Here is a 21,588-nt window from a genome sequence, read left to right on the forward strand (position 1 = left end):
TAATTTTGTAGACAAAGCAAGGAATTTTTCATTTTATAAAATAACATTTTTACGATAAATAAAAAGTTTTCAAACAAACTCATGCCTATTTCTGACTAAAGTAGTAAAAACACCTAAAGGCGTTCAAAATGCACACAAAGTAAATGAAATGTGTAGCAGCTTGTAGCACGCAATTTTAAAGTTGTAGATAGTTTTGCTCAAATACGCCCACGTTCGTCTTAAACAGCAATGTTCTGTCATTGCATTTTATAACATTTGTTGCTCCAACACACGGAATAAAACCAGTTCATTACATATTATTTTTAAAATTATCATAAATTGCTGATCCAGTAAACTTCTTAAAATTAACTTCTCTATTAGGAATCTAACTTAATTAACGTAGACAAAGAATTGTAGCGTTGCTATATCGATCAACTCCTCAAGTTGGTTCATGAAATAATTATATTTTACTCTTATCTTACACTCCACATCATTTTAGAAATCATATGGGTTGTCTGATATAGTGTTCCAAGGTATCTATGAAAAAGTAATGAATTTTAGTAACAAAATTTTTTTGCCAATTCCAGTCATACTTTTATTACATCTGCATTTATACGAGAATCATCATTATCATTAGGTTCTGTTTGACTAGGAGTTTCAAGAGCAACTTATAGCATATTCTAGTAAACTCAATGAAATTTTGCAGAAAAGCGTCAGCTAGCATGAAATGCGCAGGAGATCAACTAACTGCAAACTGCAGTCAATTTAATTCATCTGCCAAATACGTTAATTGTAAAAAAGAACACCCAACTAGCTAACGCTCAGACCAAGAAAGTAGTAAAACCTGCGATATTTTATGCCCAGAACGTGCAACAGAAATCAGCAAAGGTAGCACTTCCTTGTCCCATTGACATCCTAAAACCCGATTTGGAAGTCTTCTTGAATGCTTAGTGCATAGATGTGCTTCATTTCTGAGACACACATGCCAAGTCAATCCTACTTTAAAATAAGCGGTTATAAAAGATATCACACCACTCACCGGAACAACCAAGTCAAGGATGGTGTAATCGTTATAAAAGCAAAAAGCTAACAGTAAAGGGAAGTGTTGATAGAATTTACTACTCTTCTGAGATATATAGGAGAAAAATTTATTGTACGGGTAAGAATTAGGTCTCTAGGTTAATGAAACTACCACTCAATAGAAAAGCTCTTCTTATTAGAAAGCTGTTCTGAATTTCTGGCTGAGATCTTTATTGCGAACCCAAGGCAAAACTTATCACAGGAGATATCCTAAAGCATCTATACAATAGAAGGTATAGTCATGCTGACCTATCTCATCAACATTAATAGTTTTTAGATTAAAAGATATACCGGCATGTTGGAAAGTTGCAGAAGTTATCATATTGTAAAAGCCAGGGGAATAACATAACGATGTTAAATTTTATAGCCCAATTACCAATAGTTCCAAAAATCTTCGGAAAACTACTGCACAAAAGGCCGAGGTTAATAATAGAAACTAATAACCTAATCCCAAATTACCAATTTTGGAATCAGGCAAAAGCACTCAACAATACACCATATGCATAAAATAACGCATGCCATTGAATGGAGCTTCAAATAAAAAAAAGTCTGTTCGGCTCCTCTGACAGAGTTTGACACGAAGGCTAGATACAAAAAGATGAATACTTGGACTTAAAAGAGATAAAATGGGAGTGTTTCAAAGTAGTGTATTGGTTCCTACCCTACATCTGCTACATAGAAGTGACATACCAGAGTTAGAGTAAACTACGTTTGCAGATGATACAGTATAACTTGCAGTGAGGAAAGATCAGAACTTATTTAGGGAACTATGGAGGATAAAGTTGAACGAACTGAAATCCGTACATTCATTTTCAATTGCAAAGAAACCCACCAAATGGCACCTTCTACCTTTTTGACGTGTGCAGGTATTGCTATCTTCACAGAACGAGATTTTTCTTGTAAATGACTTTGAAAGTATGCTTCATCCAAAATTATAATAAAATTATACACTGTTGCCATATACTTTATTTTGCAGGTACTTACCACTTAATTTTTTGCCAATGAACAAATTTTATTACAATAACAGTTACTTACCAAGTATCTTTGAAGTTGTGGAATTTTAATAAGCAGCTTTTCTAGTTTTAAAAATGTATTTTTTTATTAAAACCAACTAGTTCTATCTACAATGTTAGACTTGTAAATAGTGCAGGGTCAATTGTTGATTTCTCCTAAACCGAAAGTCGAGTAATGAAGCTTAGAGTACGATTACTTTTCTAAACTCAAAAAGTAGGGAACTAATGCCCGGTTGCACCGTTTACATAGTTGAGCATAACTTAGTTAAGCAGTTCTTATAGTTAAGAAGAACTTAAATTTTATGTCTATTGCACCGACACAACATATACAATGCTCAACTAAGTAACGTTTAAGTATCGGTTATTTGGCAACAACGCCATAAAATTTAGTTATTTTTATAAATTTTAGTAATTTTTTAGGGTTTTTCGTGTTGTCAAGTTAATGTCAGTTGAAAACTAGATAGGTTAAGTAATGAAAAATAGTTTTTATAATAAATTGTTTTATAAATCATTAAAGTAGTTATTTATTAAATTATCTCTTAAATAATGTATCCCATTATTGCCGATATTATTCATCTCCACACGGCCAGCCTCAATTTGAACATTTAAATCTGCTTCATTAATGTCATCTGGAAAAAGAGCAACATTTTCTTCGGCCATAACTGTTCTGGTAATATTTTGTAGAACTGCCGTTGCTACAATAACCTCCATCACAGTGGAAATTTTCAAACGTAGGCCATATGCAAGGACAGGAAATCGACGTTTCCAATTTCCAAAGAACCGTTCCACTGTATTTCGGGTTCTTATATGAGCTTCATTATACAGTTCTTCTGGTCTTGTTCTACACTCTGCCAATGGAGTTAGAAAATACTCTCGCAGAGGATATCCGCTGTCGCCTAAAAGAACCTTATCATTAATCATTTGTAATCAAATAATAATATGTACTATTTTAGTTTTCAGAAAAAGACTTTTATAGTTGACCAATACGAGAAATTATATATTTTATTTCGAAACCTCTTATTAGCGATTTCTGCACTGTACATTTGTCCTTCCTGAAGGTTATTTCTTCTTCTGCAGCTAATCTCTCTGACAATAAGCTTCTATGAGTTTCTTTAGCCTCATCGCTCATGGTGGCTCAGCGTGGGCAATGTGACGTAAGTCCGCTTCGTGGCAAAACTCAAATCACGATCTTCCAATTATTAATTTCCATAATCCGTCATTTAATTGCAAAAAAGTCATCAATTTTTGTTCTAATTTCATCAAACCTTTTTATTCACAATAATTCTTGGATTAACCTACAAATTACGCAGTATTCTAATTTAAATTTATATCATCAACATATCATTGTTAACCCAATATTTCATCCTATGTCAATTATATTTTCAATGGAAATCAATTTCGAACAATTTGGAAATTCAGAGCATGCACACATTTGCCAATTTACTGTGGTACATACGTATGCACATCAAATTTCCAATGGTGGAAATATCATTTTAACGGAATATTCAGTCGACGGGGTCTTAATTTATTTCCCCAAAAACGATTCGAAAGGGGGTTGGTAGTCGAGAACGCATGAGCGGTGACCTTTTCGAATGACGCCCAATAGAACCCGTGCTTTCTGATGATCAATATTCAAACCGGATCCGGGCAAACGGAAATGTGGCAAAAATTGTAGTTTTTTTTTTTGTTGACTTTTTCATCCACGTTGTCCGGAAGCCACCCCATCCCCGCCACTCGTAAATTTTGTCCCCTCCGGACTAAAATCGTTGTGTAATTAGTTGTGATTTAGTTTTGTTCACTTTTTTGTTGTTGTATCGGATTACCAAAACATAAATTGAATGCAAATTTGAGTTCTTTTTTTATTCGTGCAAAGGGAATGAGATAAGAAAATTATAAGATTATGAATTTTATCTTTTTGTTTTTGTTACTTATCATATTATTTTCATTAACGGGTCCCACTTTAAATCAAATCAACTAAAGTGGCAGATTTATCAAACAAATCTTTAATAATAGAAAAAGAATATAATCTTTTTATTAACTTGAAGAAATTCCAATAAATCAAAATCATTTTTAACCAACTCATGTTAAAATAAACGTATTTTTAGCTATAATCAATCTATTTATAAGCTCCATACTAAATATAAACCATAACCATCAATCAATGTTTAAAAAATTAAGTATTCCCAGCATACTTAAATCAATCTTGAATTCGCAATAGATTAAGTACTTAACCGTTTGATTAACATATTAAGATTTAGAATAATTTTCGGAATTTTTGAATCTACAATCTTATACGATGATAGAAGACCTCTGGTGTTGACGTTTCGGCGTTGTTTAGATCCATTAATATGCATGAAGTGGTGGTAACGCCGGATTTAATCCAACCACAATGCTCCTTGGGGCCCTTTATTGAAAGCAATCGGCGTTTGGCACGCGCCAAACTAAAGCTTTCGAAGTCATTCTAAATCAATATTATTAAAGTCCAGTTTAAAAGCCAGTTGGAAAACATTTAAAATCGATTTATTTCAACAGAATTTTCTATAAAATTTTTTTTATTTAATATTACTTAACAATATAATAAGACCAATACAATTAGTTGTTAAAATAATACAGCTAGTTATTTTTTTATAAGAAACCAGTGTTCGATCTTTTTTTTATAATTTACGGGTATACAGTTTACAATCCATATTTCTTGGGTACTTTTCATCATTAATAAATTTCTTTTTGACGTCTTATACTAGATACTTTCAATTAGTTTTTCTAACATATATCTTTCCATAATCGTTGAATTTACAAAGAAGATGTAATTTTGTATGGCATTGAGTGTTTTAATTCGCAACCGCCCGACCGGGGAATGTATCAAATGAAGATTTTTCACAAACGATTTTTGATGATTATTTTGATTGATTACAAAATGAAGTTTAGTTTTTCTTTTTTTTTTACTTGAAACTAAGGAGCTTGAAACTATGATCTTTTTTATTTTAAAATGTTTTTTTTGTTGTTTAGTTAGTTGAATGTACGATACAAAATAGATCGTTACAGCCTCAGGTAGCTTTCAGTATATGAACCCCGGGCAGAAACTTCGAACCATATCGTATCTACCTATCTCTTTCCTGTACCTGAACTATAATAGGGAGTGAACCAGCAAAAAGGCTACTAAAACATCGCTATCCGGTGTAGCATGTGGTGTAACTTTAGCTTATCAGCTTATCTTCATGATTAATATTCCTAGAATATTAAAAAATATCGTATTATTTTTTAAGTTTTAATGTTTAATACAACGTATATTACTTTTCCAATTTAAACAACAAGTTTATAATAACGAGAAATCTTTTCTTTTTAAATTACATGTCAAAGAATCAGTTATAGTATAAAATAATATAAGGAATTTGATTTTAGTCCCTTAAATCTTCCTCTAAGGCACGAATTGATTCAAAAGCCGTTTTCTATGTGTTGTACACGAAGGTGGTTTTTATTGAAGATTTAACTAATCTGAGGATAATTTTTTTTATGTCACAGGCTTTTCGTGTTAATTCTCAAGTTTGTTGTGTGTTGTATGTATTGTTGGAATATCAACACGAAGACTAGGCATTAAAGTTGCACAGCATCACAATGGTATTATTAAAGCAAACATTAAAGAAAAGCAGCAAACTCTACACCGATAACAAGCATTTGATGTATATTTAAATGTTTTAAAAGTAAACCATAAATCATAAAAGCAGCATAAATCATATTTATGCTGCGTATCATTCTGATTCTTTATTTTATGTTAACATCAGAAGAAAAAATTGAATGGTTATCACAATTCATAGAAAATGAATCTATTGATAGTGATAAAATTAGTACATAATGAATTTGCATTGACATATCCGTGTTTTATGACCCAATTAGAAATAAAACAAATAGAATAAACACACCCTTCAGATCTAAAAGATAAACTCATCAATATCTTATCAATTCTATGGAAAACCTTACTAAAGGTTATTAGGGAGAAGTTTTTAGTAGGACTTTCGTTGCAGAATGTAACCGTTTGTGTTGGTATACGTGATGGCGAGGTGATTTTTACAGTTTTTTGCAAAACGTGCTACCATATCTTTTTGCATTCTTTTTGCGTCCTTTAGCATTTAACAGATTCCATATTAGAATTACATAGCGGAATAGCACATTGTAATGCTGCTCGGTTTCTTGATTATTTGAACCATATCCAAGTTCTGGATTAATATCAGCTTGAGAAAAAAACTAAAGGAATATTTGCCTTTATCTTCTGGTTTTATATTGTTTATTATTTCTATTTATATTTTACCGTTGTTGTTGTTGTTGTGCTCGAATCTGTCATAATTTATTGTGTAGCTTTCCTTACACAGTTGTAGCAGACTTTGCACTACTATCATATTTACTGTGTTTCTATAAAGTGTACTATTTTTCACTATTCATTTCATACCTTTAAATCTTCAAAAATAAATTACATAAAAAAAAGTGTGAAAGTGCTAAACAATACACATATTCCAATAACAAATGCATTTAACTAGATATCAAGTATTATGTCATTTTTAATTTTCAAACGCTGAAACAGTAAACATTCTGCGCAAAATTCATCATATTGATTCTATAACGAAAATCAGCAATATACAAGTGATACAAGTCCCATTGCACAACTGAGGTTGTAGCAAAAAGGCACAACCTCAGTTCAATTGAGTTTCATGGTCAACCTTACTTCGAACCTTTAGCGCATAGAAAATAAATTTTGAGTTAGAGAAAACTTGATTCATAGATATGTGCAAAATTTTCAATGATGTTATATTACATTTGGTTTCACTGTTATCTTCGTCCTCATGATTCTTGATCTACAATGATTAGAAATATTACACAAAATAGGAATTTTGATTAACGTAAGCGTTGGATTTAGTAAATCTACCGTTTTGATTAGAGACCAAGCGTTCTATAACGTTTTCTAAGATATTTTCATCGGTGGTGTATCCTACTGTTTGTAGAACATCATACTTTTCATTTTCTATAACGATGTTTCAAAGTTTTCATAATGTCTTCAGAGTAAGATATTATTTTACCATTCCTCACTATGTTATAAATCTGATACTTTGTATCACCTGTAATCTAGATAATGCCTCTTCAAAAACTTCTTTAACCATCTTACGCTACCTAACAAATCGTCCTTTTCCAAAACAGCAGCAAGTACCTTCATCAAAATCATTGTTGACATAGCTATCTTTTTCTAAAAGTTTTTAAATAGTCGATAATGTGTTAGGGGGCTTTCCAAATAGTTATGCTATGTCGTTCTTTTCGCCCTTTTCTAACTCTACAATTAATTTTAGTTTCTCACTCAGTGTTAAACAGTTTAAACGTCGTGCTGACACACTGAAAGCGTGTAATTTTATAATATAAATTTTAATATTTGGTTGACATCCTTTGAAAATCACCTTATTTAATCTCATTGGCATAGACTCTGCAAGACTTTTTGTTTTATCCGAATGGATTTTCGTCCATTCTTACCTTAAAGCGTTTGTTAGGTTCTCTTTGATTCAAATAGTCCTTTGTTTGACCTTTCTCTCAAGGTGCTCTTGCAAATGATTTATAGAATTGAAATCTGGAGCCTGCGGTTAATGATTCAAAGTTTTGAGGGTTCGATATAGTCAATCAAATAAAGCCTTCACCGTGTTTAATAGTGTTGGTAACAAACTTTTCATAGAAAAAAATTCAAAAAATTTCAAATTTATTCACATCAGCAAATAATATGTATTTTTTTCTTCGTACTCCATCATTGTTTAGTAGAGTGCCCTTCTTATGGAACTGATTTGCCTGATGTTTTTAATATTTCGTTCCTATTTGAACTTCACTTGAGTGGGATTTGCCTTCACTTCGTGTCACCGTGTCTGTAAGCCGCTTCAATCACCTTACACGTTCTAAATCCTCTACAGTACTGACTTTTTCCCACGATTTTTCCACTCTCGCACAAATGTTTTCCATTTTTATTTAAAACTATTGCAAGTTTCAATGGAATTTGCTTTCCAATCATGAATCAAAATTGCGGTGCTTCCCCGAAATATAACACGATAACAGCAAAAACCGACGGTTACTTTTTTTGAGGCATAATAACTCGAGGTGTTTTTATTTTAACATATATGTTGGTTTTTCGAATGGTAATTTCTTAGTTAAAGTCGCTTTTTACTTTTATCGCTCATTGCCATTAACAACATCAATTCGCTACACGTATCACGTTGGTAGGTTCGTACTTCAACAAGAACAGAATTGTATGAAAATTACAGCGGTAATTCCCCGAAATTCAAGATTTTAAATATGGAAATTTAATAAAAAACATATTTGAGTATGGAAATAACTCGAGTTAAGGAAATTCTAGTTGGGACTTTTTAATGGATTTTTATCGTATTTAAAGTGTTAGACAACATCTCAGCATCGAGTTTATACATAATGAATCTATTTATAATGTATAATAATCTCATTATAAAGAATAAGTTTTATAAAGACATTATTTATAAATATTTTAAGAATAATAAAATCATAAAAAAGTTTTACGCAATTAATTAATTCCTGAAAAATTGTGGGTAAACACAATTTGCGCGAATGGATTAATTAAATGGTTTCAACACACTACGCATATTATCATCATTTTAAAAACAAACAATTTAATAATTAAATTTCAATTAAAAACATTAATTAAAAAGTTACATCATTATTTCGAAAGTTTATATTTTTGTTGTGATGAATTGATAAAATCTAGTTTTTATGATAGCAATAAATGTGTTATAAAGATATAAACTATTTCTTTTTTTAATATTTGTTTTTATTTATAAAATTTGTTTATTAATAAATTATTTTATATTATTGTCTGAGTACTACGTGGAAAACTGACTAAATTGGTTAATATCCAAATTGTTAATTCATTGTTTCCTTATTAATCATGGATACTGAAAATACAGTAAAACCTCGATATAACGGACCTCAGCATATTTACATCAGCATATTTAAATATAAATGTTAACGCTTATAAATAGAATACAACTCGGGTTATTTCCTAAATTGCTCTTAAATATCTTTATAGAACCAAAACTAGAACTAACACTAGCACTAAACTGACACTAGACCTAGAACTAGGAACATTCGGGTTTAGCCGCAAGTCTCTTAAGACGGCTAAACCCGAATGTTTCTAGTTCTAGGTCTAGTGTTAGTTCTAATGCCAGTGTTAGTTCTTGTTTTAATTATTATTCAGAGTTTAATTGTTGTATATTTTCCATTGAACTAAAACTAGAACTAACACTAGACCTAAAACTAGAAACATTCGGGTTTAGCCGCACATCTCTTAAGACGGCTAAACCCTAATATTTCTAGTTCTAGGTCTAGTGTTAGTTCTAATGCCAGTGTTAGTTCTTGTTTTAATTATTATTCAGCGTTTAATTGCAGTATATTTTTCATTGAACTAAAACTAGAACTAACACTAGACTTAAAACTAAAAACATTCGGGTTTAGCCGCACGTCTCTTAAGACGGCTAAACCTGAATGATTCTAGTTCTAGGTCTAGTGTTAGTTCTAGTGTTAGTGTTAGGTCTAATATTACTTGTTATTCAGCGCTAGATTGTTGTATATTTTTATTGAACAAAAAGTAGAACTAACTAATACATAACGCAACCGTGTGTATAGCTGTTCGAATTTGTGTGCATTAAAATTTTTCATATAACGGACTTTTGTCTATAACAGACACTCCCTTCCCTATATTATTGCATTATATCGAGATTTTACTGTATATACTTTATAACAATAGTATATTTTCATTAAAAAAATTACTGATATGTTAACTCTCACATTATATTGCTGTCAAATACACAGATATCATCCTGATAAGAACTAATCAATAGTCGGACATCGTATATAAAGTCTCGCTAATTATCACTGGCACAGTTTTAATCATTCAATAAAACGTTACACACTTGGTAAAACCTTCCCCTTTGGATTTAATCAATTATTGTAAGTAAAAGGCAGTGGAAATAATATTTAAAATTTTTAACTCATCATAATCATCATGTCAAACTAATTTATCAGAAATTTACATAATAAACCAAAACATTTGCGATTATACAATTAGTTAAATTTGTCAATGTGATTACGAAAATCCTCTTAGTGTGTAAATTATGTAAATCGCGCAACAGCCACGATTCCCATGGCTTACTAACATTTCCTCGGCGCCCCTTTTGCCGACGCGGAAAATGGCTGCCGTTCTGCTGTTGACATCCGACGTTCAATTGTTTGCGTCCTGCCGCTGACTGCGATTTATGACACCCTCTGTCCCTGACGGTGATATATTTTCGGTTATCGTCCAACTATACTACTTATTAAATTGTTTGCGGCGATCCTTCACCCTCATCGCGTTTAACTGTTATTGTTTGAACCCAAAACGTTTTCACCAACTTTAATTGCTGTTGAATTAAAATTTATTGGATTTAATCTATTTGTTAATTGCAGAACGTTTTTTCTTGTTAACAACTTTAACAACAGACTTTTTTTATTAGATAATTATATAAACTAGTTTAGAAGTAAAGTTTTTCCCACGAAAGTTTTCCTCGATATTAAACCCAAGCACACTTTTCCACAGACGATGTTTCGAGGGTTGAAATCGATGCGATTCTGCGCAATGATGTCCATCGTTTTCATCCTGCTGGTGGGCATGTCTTTTGCCAAACAGGTCTATTACCATGGAAACACCGAGTCCTTCCAACCAATAGTCTCCGTGTCTCAATCGAAACGCATCTGCGCCGCCCTCTGTATGTCTGGTTTAGGTGGAAAATCCTGCGGCCCAGACTGCCAGGACCTCACCCCTAACACAATTCCTGCTCAGTCTCCAAACAGTAGCGACGCCGTTCGCGTCGCTCAATCTTCGATGGCCCGAAGAAACGTGTGCCCGATTCTTTGCAAAAACGGCCTTGGACAACCACTTTGCGATTGTCAAGATCCAAAAAATCGAGCGAAAGAAGTTAACGAAGAGATCGACTTCGTGCAGGTTTGTGGAAATTTTTGTCTTGATTTCAAGCATCGTTTGCCGGGATGTCAAAGTTGCAAAGTTTACGAAGAGGCAGCAAAAACGGATAAAAATGTTTTTTCTGTAAATTCTTCATCTTCATCGTTGGATCGAAGCTTGAAGACGGTGGATTGGGAGGAATGGTGCAGGCAAATGTGTAGCGTTGGAGATGGTGGCGCTGCATGTAATTGTGACATCCTTCCCATGAGTCTGCACGTTGATTAATTAAAAAGAACACTAGAATAAGGTATAAACAAAAAATAATTACCTACTGCTATTAATAAACAAATTTTATCGATTATTTTTTATTGTTGTGACTAAAATCTTAAAAAAAGTCACTTTTCTCTCTTAATCCTAGAATCTCAACTATTTAAGTACTTAAGAAATTAATTTTTTAAATCAATGTTCAATGGTAATCTTGCTTTAAACGTACTTAAAAAAAAACACTTCTACACTTTAACTAAAAACGGTATTAATCCTATTTAAAAATGTACCTGATCGTACTACATTAATAATAAATCCTATTATGTAAATATTTCAAAAAAAAAAACAAAATCAACGTCTTCCATACCAAAACTGTAAATAAAACAAAAAATTTTTTAATAAATCAAATCTAATAGTGATTTGTATACGTTTCAGTTTAAGAACTTGTTGTGGAATAAGCATATCACCTCCGGCAAAAAAAATTGTTCCCCATCTCCGTGACGGTTTAAAAATGACTGTTGCTTGTGTCAGAAGTGTTGTTGTCTATTTCCTACTTGAGTCAATACGTTTCCTTTCCACGAACGAAAACCTAGATGTACATAAATTTAAATAAAACGAAAAATAAGTAAATAAATAGAAAACTGAAATCGGAAAAATGTTTTCTAAAAAAAAATTAAAAAATTACTTAAACGATTTTTTGTGTTTTAGACTTAATAAATATGTTTTTTATGAACGGTTCATTTTGAGATTATAAAAAAATAAATAAACTGTTGTGTAAAGACAATAACTATTTTAGGAACGTTTTAATGCCCATTTTTAACTTGCAAGTGAAAAAAAAGGGCGTTATCATAGTTACTATATGTCTTAATATTTTATTGTACGATGTAACATGTTAATAAATGTCTTAAAAATTGTATTTTTTATGGTTTTATTAAAACAAAAAGTATAATTAAATTAATTGAATTATCTATTTACTATTAACTGTAAGATTTAAAAAATTGTTGGGGTGATCAAAAAACATATTCAACTCCGAATCAACATTTACCATACTTATAACATTATTTGCATAGGTATATAAAACAACATAAAAGTTACTGATGTTTGTGCAACAGATTTTTTTGTATATCACAACCAGGCAGAAACTAACAAACGACTTGTACGTTGAAATCTATTACTTTCAAGTGATGAAGATGTAAAACCAGGCACCTGGCAGTATCTCGTAAATGTATGTCGGTCATTTATTACATTGCTAACGATAAATTGTCATACATAAGGAAATGGCTATACACAACCTTGGTGAGAAGAAACAAAAGTGGTTCCTCAGTGACATTTTGTGTTTTGCTAGACTCGTGTGCCCCAACATTAAGTTTTTTTATGCCACGATGACATACACACTTTGGCTTTAAGGCTGGATAAATGTTGGAAGCAGCGACTATCCTCTTATGATGGCATAGAGCTTATTTGCCGTTCTGTATTCGCTTTAGGATATTCAGGAAGTTTGTCCGAAAAAAAATCTGACCAGGCTACTTTCCGAGTAGGTCGTGATCACCCTTGTCAGCTGGATATCTTTCCAGATGGAGTCGTAGGCCTTCTCGACATCTAATAGCACCATAATCGTCTGATGTCCTTCTTTCTAAGTAAGATTCAATGTGCTAATAAGATTCATTGTCTTCTGTGCAGCACCTCTTACGTTCCATGAAATCAAATAACTTCTTCTGGTGTAGTTTATCCTCTCTACTTCATGTTGTAGTTGTTCCAGGAGAATTATTTCTATAATCTTGTCTATAATCCCTTTCAATAGATTGTTTTTCTGATTCCAAGCTGTGATGCATCATTTTGGGATTATTAGTACCATTGCAGTTTTCCACACATCCTGGAAAGAAGTCCTTTTTATTATCCCCTTAACCATATTCGTGATTTACAATCTTGTATTTTTGTTCCTAGTTTGAGATATCATTCCTTCTACTATTCCCTCCACTTTTTTTGGTTTCTCCTATTAATATCTTCTATAATTTCTAAAACTACTGGATTTTCCATAGAGATATGGCTTCGTTTTCTCTTGGTAGTCAAATATCTATTGGCCTGCCATACTTACTGATGGCATTTTGGATTCTGGCTTCTTATCTTCTTTAGGAGCTTACATATGAATTGGTTTAGATCTTCTCTCTTATCTTATAGGATCTTGTCCCATATTTGTTTCTAGAATTCAACTAGCATTTTTATAATTGCTTTCTGCAGTTAATTGTGTCCTTCTGACACCCTCGCAATCACTGGAAGGCAGTTATACTGAGCATACCGATTGCAACCACAATACACTTGTAGGCCAGGTAAAGGCAGAAAAGCTTTTCTTGAGGTAATCAGCTCTCAAATACTGGACAATCGCTAGTAATATGTTACAAAACGATTTATCAGTGATGAAGGCAGATTAAAGAGCAGCAAAAATCAACATTATTTACCAGAGAGAACAAAGTTCAAAGATTGCGTTTGAAAACGAAATTCCATTTGCTCCTTTTGTTCGGATTTTTCCCAGAATATCATTCAAAATTTAATCCCTAACATACCAAGTTGTATGAATGCAGTAATTAGGAATTGAGGAGATTAGATATTATTTATTGGAGTATATTTATTAAATATTTATCTGTATAATTTTAAAAAACTAACTAAAAATATATTTACTCAACAATATCAATAATTACATAAAAATAATTCTTACAATCTACTATCATTATTATTAGGAACGTTATTTTCTCTTTCCGAGTGCGATTTTCTTTTCCCCATAAACAATTCTTTACAAAGCTTCCTTATGGGAGTCTCAATTAAAATATACATAATAAATCCGAAAATAAATGAAATAGCTATATCCGATATGGTTAATTGAAACTGCAAAGTAAATAATTAATAACTTCAAAAAGAAAATTTAATAAAACATTTTTACCAATTTAAAATATTCAAATTGTTGTGATCCTGTAGTCATAGCCAAAAATCTGAAATGAAAAGACATGTGGATAAGATAAGCGCCATAAACGAGTTTGCTCAATGGAATAAACGGTGACCAAGATAAAACTTTATGGACGACGCTTGTGTGTCCGAAACTTCCGGTGAGTAATAATCCGATCGTTCCAATTGCCCAAGTTAATCGATGTAAACCAGCGTAAGCGGCTGCTTCTATAGCGTTGTACTTATGATAAGGATTGTAAAAGATTCCAGAACTTGCTATTCCAATAAATAAAAGTATAATCGAAATTAATGTCAAAAAATGAGAGAGTACCTAAAATTAAAAGATGATTTAAAAAGGAATTTATTGTTTAATTCTTTTTTAAATTTTACTTTTGATAATCTGTATTCGTTATCTTTCATTTTGTAATAAATATATCCGGCTATCATTCCAATAAAATACGGTGTAGCTCTTGTATGGCTTTTAATATAAGTTAATCGAAAATCTGGATGGCCTTTTGGATTGGTGAGGAATTCAGGGTAGAAATATAAAAGGGCTGGTCTTAAATAAGCTAAAGTTATTATAAAAGGTATAGCTAAAGATAAAAATAAAAGGAGGAAAAATAAACCGATTGCCACCTTTTTTTTGTTTCTTCCAATGATGATTAAAATAATGGCTATTATAAAATAATGGATGTCGCAAGAAAGGTACCAAGTTTGAGTCATACACTACAAAGAAAAAATATATAAATATTGTAAATAAATTATTACATTCCAATATTATAAAATCATGTTTTACAATTTCTATTTTAATCCGATTTTACATTCGTTACAAATTATGCACAGTCATTCAAAGTCACGATCAAGCACAAGTAAAAATTGCAATCGTGGTCGTGTGCATATAAATGCTATAAGTAAGTAGTAGATCTAAGCGGATTGCCCTTGATCGTTGAAAGTGAGCAATTGCAATTTCTTTATTACTTCATTTCACCTGTATAAGTATCGACAAGCAACTTATTTACAATTAAAAAAAATATTCTGTAAGAACAGAGCCGAACTAAGTTTGATTATTTATTATTGATTTTCCAAAAATTTTAATAAAATCATAATTTTTTCATAAATATAAGCTATTTAATATCTTTATCAATTAGCAAATACTCTATTTAATGATGAAACGTTAACAGTGAATAACTAAAGAAAGGTTTGCTTCAAATTAAAGGCATTAAGAAAACTTACTATGTGATCTTCATTAACATAATTATTAATATACAAAATATTTGTCCACCAATTATTTCTGCAATCCATAGATTCTCCATCAGTAACAATCATTTTCCATAAAGGTCCAGATCCAATATAATTCAAAATCGTTACGTAATAAAAAATAACCAGTGCATATAGTGGTGTTAATCTAAAAACAAAAATAACTCCAACAAATATGTTTATTTGTAACTATATTTATGAACTATGAGTTGTTGTTTTTAATATTCCTATATTCAGCATATTAATATTGAATTTTTTACACAACACTGACAATAATATAACAAAAAAATATACATTAATGATCTCGCTGCATAATTAATTAGTAAGTATCTAAGAGTAAGGTGTAAACAACTTATAAATTGCCCTTGTATGAAGTGAAAGGTTTCCAGAATTACAATTTTTTTAAATTTGATGTCCTAAATGATGTCCTTGTAATATTTAATGAAAATGTTTATGGAAGCTGGTTTGATCTAAATTATAATTTATTAAACCTACGTAAATTGAATTACGAGAATATTGTGGTTTTAACCACTGTGTGCAACATGTAAACTTCTCATTACTCATTAATCATCATTGATGTAATCTCAGATATGTTAATGTGATTGTTGTATTCAAATAACATTCTTATATAAAAATCTTACCTCATGTATCGCAGGAAAATAACAAAACCAGGATTAATAAATCTTTTTTCGTATTGAGAAATAAGGCCATAAGTTACTAAAATTCCGCTTATAATGAAGAATGTATCGACGAAAAGATCACCGTGGAAAATAAACCATCCAGCTAAGGATCTGTATTGCTACAAAAAATGAGTTATAAAAGTTGTTGGTTTTGATTTGGGAATAAATACAGTTTCGATGTAATCAAAATTAATAACTGGTCCAGATGTAAAAGTTCCAAATCTATGACCCATAATTATCATAAAAATTGATGTTGTTCTTAAACCATAAAGACTCTTCAATGCTTTATTTGAATCTTCAGCTTTGGTCATTTCTAAAAAATTTCTTCTTGCGGAAAATCCCATAATGATTCTATGTAACACATTTTCTAAAAAAATCTAAATGCATAAATTTATTAAGACAAAAAATTATTTCTTACTTTGATAATGACTTTTCTCTTTTTCCGTTAATTCATTTTCTAATTTTGTATCGTACATTGTTGCTACGATAACTAAGAATAGAAATAATCCAATTATTATACTAAAATAATACAAAAAATAATTTATAATAACATTTATAATTATGTTAAGAACCAAAAAAAAATATCGTTCCCATCAAAAGGTTTTCCACCGTCGGGTGTCTGACATAAAATTTCCGGCACAACGCCATAATAGCTAATATTTTTTTCACGCAAATAAAATTCCGTCGATTTTAAATGCTCGTTTAAAGACATTTCTAATTCATCTACAGAACATGAAGCTGGAACGCACCAACCTAATCGAATTGTATCTCTTGTTGCTTGAGAGATATCTTTAGTTCTCTGGAAAATGGTTTTTGAAATAACTACATATTTTAATAAATTTCTTCAGATATTTAATTCAAAATGTTGTGCTTGGCTATCTACTTTAGTTGTTCAAGAAGTCAACCTTCAAGTCAATCGCGTCATAAGTTTTATTAGTCTGATGAATATATGTTGAAACATTTATTTAATGTGTAATCCACCTCGTGCAAAAATATTTGAATATATTAGACGTCATTTTAATTTAAGGTATTGAAACTACGTTTGGGCATTATTCTATATTTATTAAATAATTTTTCTTAACAGGTTTATGGAAAGCTCAACATGCCTAAAACAATCAGCTTGCACGCGGCGAAAGAGATTTGGCGATACTGCTCATGAAACATCTTGCCTCTATGAAATACAATTTCATAATTATTAGATCTAGTTAGATGACCTAATGTCAGCATCATGAAAGACCTTCTTTGGTTGAAAAATACTGTGACAGTTCTTTCTGGCGATTACGACACACAGAAATATGTGTGCCTGGAGTCCATCCTAGTACTTCTGCTTTAGATTTTGACAAATTCAGATCTCAAATAAGGTCATTTAATTCTGACTGATTTACTAAGTAAGGTTCGTCCTTTTGAAATGGTGAATATTCATAATTGCTGGTCAATAATTCAGAAATTTGTTCTTCTGCTTCTGTAATGGCATAGCCATAGGTCTTGGTACTGGTGCTTCTGAATGAAGTAATGGACGAATAGCAGAAGACACACGTAACTAATCTTGTTCTTATTTTTGTTGGAGAACCCGAAAGTTTTCGTGCAGAAAAGGTAGCAATCAGACAAATGACCAATTTGTTCACGCCAAATCATAGGTCTTAGAGTAACAGCACACCATGCGCAGCAAATGCGAGGAGCCCATTCCTTGTCTTAATTTTTAATTTTTAGACCAAAATAGTGGAAATATAAATTTTCTATTAAAGGAGTAATAAATCGTTTATGTCGTTGGGAAGTAAATTCTCCACACACATAACAGAAGCTGTTGGGATTATTTGTACAGATACGGGACATTATGAAACAAAAAGACGTTCAGCTATCACAAACAGAGTTAAATTGAATCTAACGAGTCCTTATTTACACACACAGCCAGAAATCTACAAATTCATAATTTGATTGATACAATATATCTTGTAGTATCGTTCTTATATAAAAATCGCTTTAAAATTCTGTAAAATTTAATGTAGTTTTGAAAAAGCTATTTAAAAAGTTTTTCAAAATGCTAAAATTAGTTTCAGAATCAGCATGAAAAACGACATAAACTACATATAATGGTGTATGAGAAAAAAAATGTGTTGGGCAGTGTAATCAATTCATAAGTATTTTCATTTAAGATTGTATGTTTTAGATACTACATGAAACACAGGACTGATTGAGTCTTAAACTTGAGACTCATAATCACTTAAAGGTTGTAAATGATAAATAAAATTCAAAAAGTCACAGTTACGAATTCACCAAACATCCAGATTAGCAATAACTAATGCGATATCTACCAGTCTAGTTCTAACAAGGAAATAAGACTGTAGCCAAATTTTTATATCTATTCTATAGATATAGGCAATACCCCCAAATATTGCGTTATGATATGTATTTATGGCAATGGGTGGAAATGTGGTATTCTCAATGCTAAATGTGAACTAACTCCGTAGGGGATTACTCTTAATTATGTTTACATGTTACAGCCTATAGGATATGTAATTCATTCTCTCTCTCTCTCTCTCTATCTCTCTCTCAATGACAAGAGTCGTGAAATTGGCATTTTATGACAGCGGTAAGATAACACAATACACTTGAATCTGTAACGTTCTAGGTATATACTAGGTCATATCCGCGTAGTTGGCAATGAAGTGGCAGATGAGTTAATGAATATGCAGCGATAGATAGTTTGAGGAACAAGATGCAGTAATTTGCACCTTATGTCCGTTGGACTAATAAAAAATTGAAGGAAAAACATCATCTTCTGTGAACTTATTCTCTAGTCATGAAACAAAAAAGAAGATGAGGTAGCATGCTGGGAATTTATTTTTGGCGGCAGTAAAATAACACAATACACTTGGATCTGTAACGTTCTAGGCATGTTTTAGGTCACACCCGCGTAGTTGGCAATGAAGTGGCAGATGAGTTAACAAGTATGCAAAGATAGATAGTTTCAGGAACAAGATCCAGTAATTTGCGCCTTATTTGCGTTGGACTAATAGAGAATTGAAGGAAAAACATCACCTTCTGTGAACTTATTCTCTAGTAATGAGACAAAGAAGAAAATGAGGTAGCATACTGGGAATTTGATATAGGCATTTACATAATATATGCTTTATCGATTTTCGACAAGCATCATCATGTCGAGTTTTGGAATACCAGCGTAACTAGCTAAATTAGTTATGTTAACTATGAATGAGACTTTCAAGTTACAATCCAAAATAGGCTTACAGATAGTTTTATAAGTAGTCAGAAGGATTCAAGCATGGTGACAGTTTAGCACCATCAACATTCAATTTGGTCCTGGAATATGTCATGAGCCAATATAAAATAGATGCTAAAGGCACAATAACGTATAAAACAATATAAATCATAGGATACGCCGATGATATTGAAGGAAGGCTATAAGGAGATTAAATTGGTGGCTACGATAGTAGATTTGGAGATAAATATAAACAAAACAAAGATGAATTCTCTAAACATCAAAAATCGATAATCAAGCACAATTTTTTAAAATCGATTCTTACGTATAATCTTTTAAAAATGATATCCATTGGATCATAATACAAACTAAACTGATCATCTGGTGGTTCAACATTAGAAATATTAGCAGTAACCACAGCAAAACAAAATTGTGTTTTAAACGGAGCTTGAGCTATCATACATTCATCAAAATCGCCCATTTCAAAATTATTTCCTTGAAGAATACCGGTGGTTGATTTAGCTGTGGCATCCCACACTGTTATAAAAACATTATTTAATTTTGATATAAAAAAAAAGAATTATTTAACTTACTTTTATGAGCCCACAAAGTTAAATTATTCAAATGATTCACATAAGTTTCACTCTCACTTTTACAAAGATCATTTTTTGAATCGACCGAAGCGATCGGTAACGTTGGAAATAAATGTTTATTGGAAACGATATTTTCGATCGTATCACACCGAACTTTATTAACCGAAACTAATACGAGAAAGAATAAAATGTTCCATTTCGGAAACATTTTCGCTTCGCCGTTCTTACGAGTTATATCGCGGCGTTTACGCCAAACCAAGCTTTTCGAATGGCTTTCAGTTCCAGCAAATGTATCTTTGCTGCTGTTATTGCTCCGGAAGCATGTTGCCTTGTCCTTGGCAGTAAGATAATTCTTTTCTTATTAGCCGGCGATAAGTAATTACACACAAGCGTGTAACACTTGGTTATTTATTATATCCCTCCGTGTGATGCATAATACACATTGAAATTAATTGGTAACGCGGATTTAAAGGATGTTTAATACGCTAAACAATTTGTTATGTTAATGATTAAATTTTGATATGTATTTTCGAAATTAAATTGATTGTGTTTTTAGGATTAAGAGTTATTATCTTTGTGATTAAAATCTCTTTAAGCGGAAAATAATTGGGATATCACTATAATAAATAAAGATTGCGTAAACATAAATATTGCGGCATTTTCTAAAGGAAATTTACGGTGTATCCTTGAAGGCAAATTTTCTTGTAAGAATAAAATTTCAATGAGAACATTTCAATGATTGTCTAAATATAACAATAAATTATATCAGTAATGCATTGACCCAAAAAAGGTAAATAATAAATGTCAAAATAAAATACCGTTTCTTACCTTGTACTATTTTCTTATACGAAGTGTTTCAAAAGTTGTCCCAAAATCAAAAACATAAAATCTTTATTTAAAACACTACTTTTGACACATCGTGTAATACATATTGAAATTAATTAAAAAGATAAAAATATTATTTAGATCAGTTGGTGCATTTATTAATAATTACATTCAAATAAAGCGTAGGTTGTGCGCATATTACTTTACGTAAAGAATTCCATTTGGTTGCATTTAAATTTTATCTTTATCAAGGTAAAACGCAATTGTCACAATTGTTACAATAGATTGGCTTTAATTTGCATTTTCTGTTAGATTCGAAATGTTAATTAGACGTCAGAATAATTGCAGAGTAATTGTGACTCTTACAAATTAACCCTTTAACGATCTCTGATTTGATAGAAAATAAATTATGTTCTCCTGAAAATGTTAATAAAAATGAAGGTTACAAAAATTAAAATGTTGAAATATATTGATCTTCAAAATCCTTCAAAATAATTATCTAGGAGCAGTTTATATGTAGTAATAAGCGATATCAAATTGCTTTTAAAGGCAACCTTCGAGATCTAATCTTACAAATTAAAAATTAGGCAATCGCGAGAATTAGAATCATATGAAAATTTATTTAAATCTGGTTGACATCATTTGGACTGCTATTCCAAATGATGTCAACCAGATTTAAATAAATTTTCAAATAATAGAAATAGTATAAAAATCTTTGAGAGCTTTTAGCCTCCTATTTTCTGTTGAGTTCTAAGTGAAC

General features: G+C 31.3%; 2 protein-coding genes across 3 annotated transcripts; one reads left to right on the plus strand and one right to left on the minus strand.

Annotated features, from left to right (window-relative positions):
* The first annotated feature begins 9,987 nt into the window (after positions 1-9,987).
* On the plus strand, positions 9,988-12,235 carry LOC111423830 (uncharacterized). Of its 2 annotated transcripts, XM_071197785.1 has the most exons (3): positions 9,988-10,067; positions 10,693-11,362; positions 11,755-12,235. In XM_071197785.1, exon 2 carries the CDS (start codon positions 10,696-10,698, stop codon positions 11,338-11,340), a length of 645 nt encoding a protein of 214 aa, XP_071053886.1. In that variant the 5' UTR covers positions 9,988-10,067; positions 10,693-10,695; the 3' UTR covers positions 11,341-11,362; positions 11,755-12,235. The 2 variants fall into 2 exon arrangements, with proteins under 2 accessions (XP_071053886.1, XP_022912977.2); XM_023057209.2 differs by having other exon boundaries at positions 10,693-12,235.
* A 1,689-nt stretch (positions 12,236-13,924) lies between these two features.
* On the minus strand, positions 13,925-20,385 carry LOC111423894 (nose resistant to fluoxetine protein 6-like). The gene is made up of 10 exons (XM_023057276.2): positions 20,004-20,385; positions 19,736-19,947; positions 16,766-16,992; positions 16,612-16,712; positions 16,364-16,560; positions 16,155-16,312; positions 15,490-15,661; positions 14,647-14,982; positions 14,255-14,587; positions 13,925-14,199 (listed from the first exon to the last, which is right to left on the minus strand). Exons 1-10 carry the CDS (start codon positions 20,209-20,211, stop codon positions 14,029-14,031), a joined length of 2,115 nt encoding a protein of 704 aa, XP_022913044.1. The 5' UTR covers positions 20,212-20,385; the 3' UTR covers positions 13,925-14,028.
* Between the last annotated feature and the right edge of the window lie 1,203 nt (positions 20,386-21,588).

The sequence above is a fragment of the Onthophagus taurus genome, chromosome 7, assembly GCF_036711975.1.
Source record: "Onthophagus taurus isolate NC chromosome 7, IU_Otau_3.0, whole genome shotgun sequence".
NCBI classification, from domain to species: Eukaryota; Metazoa; Arthropoda; class Insecta; order Coleoptera; family Scarabaeidae; genus Onthophagus; species Onthophagus taurus.